Here is a 10,091-nt window from a genome sequence, read left to right on the forward strand (position 1 = left end):
ACACTGCATGATGGTTCCCCTTACGCACTTTGATTAAGGGTACGTAGCAGTAATTCAAAACGCGTGCAGCGTCTGTCCAGTTCATTTCAAAGCGAATGATATTGTGGACGGCCGAAATAAAGTTTTCCATTTGCGGTGAGGCGCTACATAACACATTAAATGAGGTAAAAATACGCGTTATCTGTATTTCCACTTGCCATAACAGTTACTGAGGAGATGACGGGTAATTGCTTCATTGTCCGATGCACCACTGATCGGCTGACTCCGTGATTTCAGTACCAACCAGAATATCGTGTTGATCGAAAGGTTTGGTGGAAAATCCAACTAAAAAAAAAAGTAGAAAAAAGCAACGACGACCGAGAAGATACACCATCCAAACATGTAGCGAACACTAGAGGGCCGCTTGGGATAATGGGGCACGTCGTCATTCTTTAGACAACGTTCGCTATTAAAAATACAATGTACCATTGAAATTAGACCTCTCCAACAATCTATAGAAAAGCGTTGAAAAACATCATTTCACGTAAATAATGTCTTTAATTCAAGAATACATCAATACGTATTTGATTAGTTTCTGGGTAACCCATTCTACCGTCATACCAAGTTGCTGGATGTATGCACAAGAAGCAAGAAGATTCATATTCTTGACTGAACTGATAGGAAAAAGTGTTTCATTCTAAGAATCAGTGACTTTTGTCTTACTGTTGGCCTACATTGAGGAACGACTACGAGGCCTTTACCGCACATTTTTACTTACCGGTACTAGTATTACAAATTTGGCAAGTTTTGGATGCAATTTTTTACTGCGGCCCGTCACGGGTTGTGTATTATCACAGCGTACGTGTAATGCTTTTTGTATAAAAGGGCAATAGGCAAATGGCCCGTAGAAATTGTGCCTATTTAGGTACATATCATAGGGGTGCATTCAACCACATACCACCTACTTAGCTTGTTATTAAACATGTATTGTATTGAAACGCAGACCACTAAAGATTGAAACAAAGAGTTTTCTAGTAAACGGACATCACTAAGAACAAAGGAACTAGTAAACGGATATTGTTTGGAGCCGTCCTAGCATGGACCTGTTGGTAGTCCATGACCCTAGTAAACGCTGAACGAAAACTGTCCGCGAAAGTTAGTGGACTATTAAAACAATAGCACGAGCCAAAAAGTAGTATCCTTATGGCCAACAAGAAGCGCTACATCACCAGAGGGCGCAAGGCGGTATAAACCTCATGTACATGGTTGTACAATGTGTGTGTAAAGCGATTCTTTCAGCCAATCACTGTATTACCATTAGTCAATAATCATCTGTATTACCCATAAATCTCCACGCCAAAACATACCGATTATTACGTTCCACCATTTCGGTGCTGGAATCGACAGACACTCGTGAACGTTTTTTTACGAAATAAACATAACGATTGGAAAGTTTCATAGCTTTAATGATATCATAGTAAAAACTACTCCCATATTTGAAGTATAAGCCACTGTTTCGATGTCCTTGACCCCAACTTTAAAATTTTCGTTTATTTCAGCGAAATTTATGCATTTTATTGGGCAAGAACATGTCGATTTTTGGGTCAATTTTCAACTGGCTGTGGAGCATTGCCACCCAATATAAACCCACCCCCTCCCCGCCCGAGAGCACATGGAATTGATTAAAACTCATAACATTTTCCTAGACAAAAATAACAATTATTAGGCCTTGAATCAATTGAATATTATTTTTGAGAACTTATTTGTAAAGTTACTGTACATTTATTCTAAGAAAGACACTATATATAGCATAATTTCTGTAGCATAATTTGTTAGTTGGGCAATTTTTTTCTTTAAAGAGAACACTTCACAGATGTCCACATTTTAATTTCACAAATGCACCCATCAATGGAAAAACATAAATAAAAAAAAAAGCTTGGAAAGAACTGACTGTGTGCTGACAAGTATTGGAGGCATGAAGTTCAAATAAATAATACTGTATGAGCACATCATTCAATACACATGAAGAAAAATGTCGTTGAGACTATCGATAATACATCACAAAAATTTGTAATCAATAACATATTATTATCGTTATCATTTATTGTATCTTTATGATGTGAAAGTGAACTCTGTTGACCAATCAGGACTTTTCGCGGGCTTTTACTCTCAAAAGTAGCATTCTCTATTTGTGTTGTTTTACCAATAAGCTGTCTGCTGTAAGTTTTGTCATGGAACTTTACATTGTAAACCTACATAGTTTTGTACTTGCTATTGGACTTGCACATTGTGTTAGTTAGTGTTCAGTTCCTTCAGGGATTCTGCGATAATAAAGTGTTTGAGTTTAGTAATCGTGCTTCTTTCAACCCGCAAACTGTCCATTGCGGCAGTAGTTAAATATTTTGAACCTAGCTAGGGGACCAAGTTTAACGGCAGAGTCCCAGATACTTATTCTGTATAAAGCTCTCCCCAACAAAAAAAATTGTATTTATTGTATGCAAATGTTTTATTTTGACTATAGACTTGTGTGTATCCTTTACATGCTGTGATAGAGAAAATACAACATTTAAAGCAGTTATCATGTGGCTACGGTATAACAATTATAAATATTTAATGAAATGATATTTTGGTCACATGTCTTGTATAACAACACAATTATAGTACCAGTTGTATGTCCGAATCATTAACAGTTATCATTATTACAGTTATGCATAATAATGAGGTCACATAACCACATATGGACATGTATGTTAGTCATACCTCTTGTCAAATGCCTTCATTATACATGTAGCACTGATTATGGCAACCGAGGAGGGTCATGGACATGCCATGTTTTTACGGTTTTACATTTAAAAATTTACTTTTACTTTTGAATAAGGACTCTCATTTAAAAATTTACTTTTATTTTTGAAAATAGATATTAATTTTTAATTTCACTTTACTTATGGATATATGTATCAAGTTTGAATGAAATCACATAATTGGTTCTTGTGATATCAGTGGAACACACATGCACATACAATCTGATTAAAATATGATGTAGTGTACGGGCTTTAATTATGTTGGCTATAAACTTATTTTAATTGTATGTTTTATTACTTTTGTTATTACTGCCTTTTTATTTTATTATTTTACTTTGATTTTGAATTCCGCCCTACATACATCTGATCCGACGCCTATGTAAGTCCCGTTCAAATCTCGCGCAAGTAACAGCAAATCACAGCCCCCTTGTATACAGGCTGTCGGCTGCTTACTTTTCAGTGTAGCGATACTCTACGGGCAATTTTTCTGTACATTATATTTTGCCCACTTAAATAAACCATTAATAGAAAATTGCTAGTATATTTTTATTTACAAAAGAAATTCCATAGCATTTTACAATACATCTTCGCCAGCCAAGGTTCGTTTATTCTGTCATCGCTTCAATTTTACACCAAACACTGAGAATAACTATCTAGAATGGAAGCAAAAAAATAAGTAAATCGTAATGATTAGAACACTGTAAACAGCTATAGTAAACAATGCACACTGATTTTAAATTGTATAACGGTCACCGGCCAAGGCATCAACGCAGAAAATTGGAGCAAAAAAATATTTCCTGATCAATTGTGATGTGTTCCAAATAAAAAATATTTTATTCCAGTCCAAATCAGCTCAATTACTTTAATAAAGAGTTATTGCATAATGTACAAAATGTTCAATACCGTAGACGATTTTGGCCCGATCGTCAACAAAACATCAACAGTCTCCAGGGCAAGCGAAAAAAGACACCGGTGTTCGGTTGAACCGGTGGAAACAAAATCGTCACACCCAGAATAACTACGCAAAATAACGATCTAAACTTGAATCATTCGAGCCACAATATAAACATAAAAATGACTTGCATTTGACAATGATACTTACCGAAAAGCAGTGTTTTTCTTGGTCGCTAACATCGGTATTTTATTTGAGTTTGTTTGGGACCTGACTCTTCCCGGTGACGCTATAGAATGAGGTCTGTGATTCGTTGACTAAAATCGTCGATAGTGGGTCTCGTTGAAATCTCGTTACATAGGCATCGGGTCAGACGTATGTAGGGCGGAATTAAAAAAAATCACTAAATCAAAATCGAAGTAAAATAATAAAATAAAAAGGCAGTAATAACAAAAGTAATACAAAATAAAATAAAAATAAGTTTATAACCAAAATAATTAAAGCCCGTACACTAAATCAGATTTTAATCAGACACACTAAGACTCCTATTGGAAACAGGAGTCAAAAACACTTGTATTTTTTGTTTTTATATTTGAGGTAAATTACCAAAACACAAGTTAGTATTCATGCTTTAATTCATAAATAAATCACTGTGTTACACCCATACAAAAGCTAAAAAATAACTACAATATTATGTTAGATCACAATATTATGAACATTACAGTATGTAGCTTGTTTCAGCCAGTTATTGAAGTCTGACATGACAAGCATAGTAAGTATACACATATAGAAAAACTAGTTTATTTACTCCTGTATTGCTGCCAAGGCCAAAAACTGCTTACTTTGTAAATTATAAACATTGCACTAAACAGGATGTTCAAATCATACATTATAAACTATTTTATAAATTAGCCAGATTTCTGTGTAAATGCAAGTATGAAATTTATTTTATTTTAAATATTAATGATACCAAAAATAAATCATCTGGGAAAGTTCTATTTCAAAAAATGTCTCTAATAAGCATAGCATTTACACTATTATTTACACATTTAAATCTAGACCTTCCTGAATAGTTAAAACTCAATTCAGCATAACTATTAAAAATGTTATAAAATGATTTCCGCATACCAGCATATTTTGCTGGCTTGAACTTTGACTTGTTAGCCATCACTGCATCTCACCTCCCACCTATCTGACAATAACATTGGTGTATAGCACAAGTCAGCATAGACACATAAAGCTTTGCAAAAACACCAAATGAGACATTTGTATGGTTAATGTTGCTATTCTGATATTATACAATTGATAATGTTTGTCATATTTAAAAAAAATACATTGCCTTGAAATACTTGAATTATTGCAGGCTGCAAGGCGTTAACATACAGTTTGAATACTATTAATAGTAGCTGTATGATTAAAAACAAACTTGACATTTATAATTGAATAAATCACAATAGCGAAAGCAGTTTTGACTGATCAACTGTATAAAAGCGATTGTTGCAACAGACTCAACAGGCAGGTCCGAAACTCAAATTACAGGAGATATACGACCTATGTACATTTTTGTACTTGTATAAGTATGCCACAGACTCGATGGGGGACCAATACCACTGGCCAGGAGTCAAGCTATAACAGATACGACTTTGGAAGAACCTTGGTTAAGGATCATGTGGGCAGAAAGATAGTCACATAGTTACATAGTCCCAGTAGTCACAATATTGTGTATGATGCAATATAAACTATCGGTAAAATGTACCATCATTACTAGCCCTTGCAATTGTCAGGCACAAAATTAAATTTAAAAAACAGTTTCATTTAGAGATTGCATTGCCTGTGAATTGGATGATGAAAGAAGTACGCAGCAGAGTGATTTGAAAGTTGTCAGCGTCAATTCTTTTAACCATTGAGTCTCCAACCCATAAGCAGATTTTAAAAAGCTAGCTGTGACCTTTGACCTAAGGTCAAGACACTGATTAAAACAGATTTCAAACGTCAATATCGATATCAATTTCATCATGATGTACAATAATCAACACGACTGAAATAATCAGTATTGCTAATCCAATAACAAACGCCGTCCAGGAGAGGAAGCGAGCTGAAGATGATGCTTGCCATGCTCCATCAAGATCACCACGTGACGAGGAGCGGTAAACCTGATAAAACAAGAAAATACAACATAATTAAATGTACATATATATTTTGTTCACAACTAATGGTTTGTTGTCTAATATTGTTCAAAAATTGGTGACACATTAAAACATCTTCTAATTAAGCGAACTACCGTAGTCCCTACAATTCAAACATAACCCTCTCAAAAAAACAGCAATGCTCACACAACAAGGAATTTTATTTTTATTTCTTAACTTTCTCAGTTGCTTTCGGTGATGGATACATGTAGAATAAAAATATTGATTCTAAATTGTAGCTCATAAAATTTCACCAAAGTTTGGTGTTCAGTACACACTATGAGAATTTTCCAAAGCTCCCTCAATCCGACAATCTTGTGCAGGTTTTATGTCAATAACTTGTCAAGGGGATCCACGTGTGGCAATATTAACAAGTATATGCATCACATAAGTAGTCCCTGTGAGTTCTCAAGATTGAGAAATATATAAAATTTGAACATGAACAGTCAGAGATATGGCTCCAAAACTGAATTCACTAAAACAAAATTGCCACCAGTCAGCCATTTTGAGTCCGATCTGACAAATAACGCGAGATCATGCATTAAGGTCTCCATGTAAATATCAAGTTCGAACAAAACCTGCCTATGCATTACTGAGATCCAGAATTGAAAGAATGTTTGATTTTGATGGTTTTTTAATATTAAAATAACAGAAATTCAGCCACCTTGAATTAGATAACTGAATGAATAAATATTCATAAGTATGACATATATAAGGCATACATGTATCAGAGATATGACTCATTAAAACAAAATGGCCACCAATAGGACAATTTGAATTCAATCTATCAAATCAAAATGATGTGCATCAAAAGCCCAATAATGTCCAATATATGTACCAAGTTTTAATGAAATCTATACATGACTGAAATATTTAAACATGAACGACTCCAAAACCGCATTCACTAAAACAAAAATGGCCACATATGGCCATTTTGAATCAAATTATGAAACCAAAGAACGTGCATACTTCATGTTGCATGATATGTTTTTTTAAGTTTGAATGTAGATGCACAAAATCACAGACGCACACATAGAAGTAAATAAGTGGTCGAATGACTTGGCATGCATGCATGTTCGGTTTTACTTATTACTAATATGGAGAAAAACATGCAACTACTGAACATAGCTTGATTCTGAGTTGTGTGATTTGCTTTGCATGAATTTTGCTTATATGGCTGGGTGGCACACTTTGTGAAATTTAATCTGAGCTTGTGCAATTTTTCTGTACATGTATAACGAATCAGTGACTTTGTCAGTGCTGCACTGTGTTGCATTCAAATATGTTTCATAATTTTAGTGTTTTTACAGGAAATTTGATTATAACTACTGAAATTAGTCTAAAATCAGGTTATGTGTTCTGATAAAAGTTTGTAATATTGCGACATGTGTGTGATAAATCCAGATAAAAACAAACCCGGTTGCTTTTATCAAGGGGTCTCCCATACAACAATGCTCAATTGAGCTTTACTTTAGACATCAATCAATCATCTAATCACACTGCTGCATGACTAATTTGAAATTTAGCCGAATTGGCAGGTATTTTATGTTTGTAATGTTTTAAAATTTATATTATTTTCACAAGTATCTTCTTGTATTGAAATCAATTATTTCAACTCAAAATTGCATGTGCTGGTTGTACATCTACCTACATTTCTAGCAACCCCAATATTGAACTTAGTTGATATTTCATAGTGAATGATGATATTTTTACATTTCAAGATGATCAGAAAAATGTTTTTGAATTACAGAAAAAAGACAACAACAGCAACAACAGAATTATTTAATCTACAATGAACAAGGTAAAGAGTAACATCTTTGATAGTTTGTGGTACAGTGAAGTGAGTTTTGTCCAGAGTCACTGATGAAAACCGTTGCTACACAAAGAATGTTTATGAAAAGTAAGGTACCAAAAATGACAAGGGAGGTGGCGAGTGCCAGCAAGGTACCATAAATGCTGTTAGAGGTGGAGAGTGCCAGCAAGATTCCTTAAATGACCTGGCAAGTGGTGAGTGCCAGCTAAGTACTGTAAATGTAAACAGATTTATTATACGACTGAAGTATGACTTCTGATGAACGAACAGACACAAAATTATACCGGGTAAATCCCCGTTTTTGAACTTCATTCAAACATGGACTAAATATTGCACTTTGAATATGGATGTACCCTTTAGTAAAGTGAACATGTGTAAATGCCCATATTCAGCCAGTAATATGTACAAGTCATCACATTATAGCAGGACCAACAAATTAAAACATCTTTTATTTTGAGATGATGGAGATTAATCATATGATACACATGTGATAACAAATCAGTCAAAATAAATGTGTCAACTTAAATTGCAGTTTGCAACAAAAGGGAGCTGTGTTTTATCAGAGTTTGTTCGTAGTTTTTAGTCTAACTAATTGTGTAGAACTAAATGAATACACAAAAACATGAATTTTGTCATATAATTTTAACAAATATGATGATTCAATTTTGGCTAAAATAGAGAAGTACATCAAAGAGCACTTAGACATCACCTGACTCAGTCAATGAGATCACCTGGCTCAGTGGGAGGTCAACAGATTCAGTGAAGTCATTGATGCTAGCTACAAAATAAATAACCAGTCTACTCACTTCTCTAGATTTCCAGAGAGCGAATATTCCAATAGGCCAAAAACACAAGACTGTTGAAATTACGGCTAATATAAAATAATCACTGGGTATTCTCCACGCTGGAACAGGGCTGCCATATGTGTATCTTGTAGGTTCATCTCTCACCTATAAACAACAATATGGTAAATATGGTCCTTACATTTAAAAAATACAATGGAATCAAAATGACTACATAGATATATTGTACGACACTTGGTTTCAGATATTTCTGCTTTCATGAGTGTTTCTTTAAGCTTTAAATCACACAGAAATAACTGATGAATGTAAAATTGAGAACCAAAAATGCATCAATGAGTGTCACATGATAGTAGATAAAATAATCGCAGCTATCACCAGACAAAACAGTTTATGATGATACAGTGTATGCTGTGTGTGGTAACAGAGTATGAGAATAGATGCGAAACACACTAATAGAACAAAAGCAGAATCAAGACTTGGTTGTGGAAATTTGTTTTAAATAATATTTTTTGTTTGTTTACTTAGCAGTCACATGACATTGAATTAGATCAAAAATTACCCAGAATTTTAGGAAGTGTGAAACAAGAGCTTTAATAAAATATATAGTTTACTATAGTTCAGGACAATTCTTATATGAAAATATCAAGCCTAATTATAACATCCCTGTTAGGTCTACTACAACCTTAAAGGGCAGTGGTCATCACACCTTGTTCCATATGGGTCCCATAGCGAAGTATACGATGCATCTTTAAATGCATCGTTTAAAAACATTGGTTGCTGACACTGTTTTTCTCTCACTCATTCCAATTATCTGAGGAGACTTTCAGCGGGTGACGATATTCAAGCATATGCTGCACATAATCCACTGCCCTTTAAAACCTTGAAAGCTGAACATGACTCAAATAAGGAATGTTGTTGTACTTACGACACTGTCATCAGGGTACATGGATGATGGCGATATGTTCATGTCAGCAAACTGTACTCTCTTTGTACCATTCTTGTCATCAAGCAAATTGTCACTTGCTTCTACAGATTAATTAAGTCCAGTTGTTGCATGTTTAGTCATTTAAAGTAAGGGCCAGAACAAAATAACAAGTTTCTGGTCAAATGGTTTTCTTAAATCGTCATACACTTAAGTCAGCAAGGCCGTGATAGGAAGAACGAGGTTGTAGTGACCTTGTAGTGCACATTGGTGAGGCAAGGGAGTGTATACATTTTTTATACATTATTTAAATTATAAATTCAAACGGCAGTTTATCTTTGTACGAATGCGTAGAGACTTCGAATGTTCTAATTTCTGTCCAATGATTTGTGAGCGTTGGAGAAAAATTACCCAAATTAGTTTCCAGCTTACAAACGGGAGGTCCCTGATCAAGGGATTTCGAGTACAGATTAGAGCAGAGTTCTACACAGTTGCACGCTGCAATCGTCAGCATACAAATTCTCGTCCACCAGTGTCACTAGCGGACATTCCTGTACAATCAAATGTTTATACCAGATGTTCTACATACCTTGGCCCACATATGCCATGTTCAGTTTGTTGATTTACCCGTTTATCTTCATGAAACAAATTGTGACGCTAACTAGTTCTTTCGTGAGGTCGTTCACCGGAGTCAC

The 10,091-nt window shown here is 34.6% G+C and overlaps 1 protein-coding gene across 1 annotated transcript; it reads right to left on the minus strand.

Annotated features, from left to right (window-relative positions):
- Positions 1-4,289: 4,289 nt before the first annotated feature.
- LOC144345985 (proline-rich transmembrane protein 1-like) lies at positions 4,290-10,091 on the minus strand. The gene is made up of 4 exons (XM_085503573.1): positions 9,986-10,091; positions 9,400-9,500; positions 8,478-8,621; positions 4,290-5,825 (listed from the first exon to the last, which is right to left on the minus strand). The coding sequence occupies exons 1-4, from the start codon at positions 10,002-10,004 to the stop codon at positions 5,658-5,660; spliced, it is 432 nt and encodes a 143-aa protein (XP_085359699.1). The 5' UTR covers positions 10,005-10,091; the 3' UTR covers positions 4,290-5,657.

The sequence above is a fragment of the Saccoglossus kowalevskii genome, chromosome 9, assembly GCF_978046115.1.
Source record: "Saccoglossus kowalevskii chromosome 9, keSacKowa6.1, whole genome shotgun sequence".
Taxonomy (NCBI): domain Eukaryota; kingdom Metazoa; phylum Hemichordata; class Enteropneusta; family Harrimaniidae; genus Saccoglossus; species Saccoglossus kowalevskii.

What these genes read in the sequence shown, in the direction of transcription:
- LOC144345985 (XM_085503573.1), bottom strand. An exon ending in TGTACCCTGATGACAGTGTC is followed by an intron (nt 8,622 to 9,399) that starts GTAAGTACAACA and finishes TGTTGTTTATAG; the next exon opens with GTGAGAGATGAACCTACAAG. An exon ending in CTCTCTGGAAATCTAGAGAA is followed by an intron (nt 5,826 to 8,477) that starts GTGAGTAGACTG and finishes TTGTTTTATCAG; the next exon opens with GTTTACCGCTCCTCGTCACG.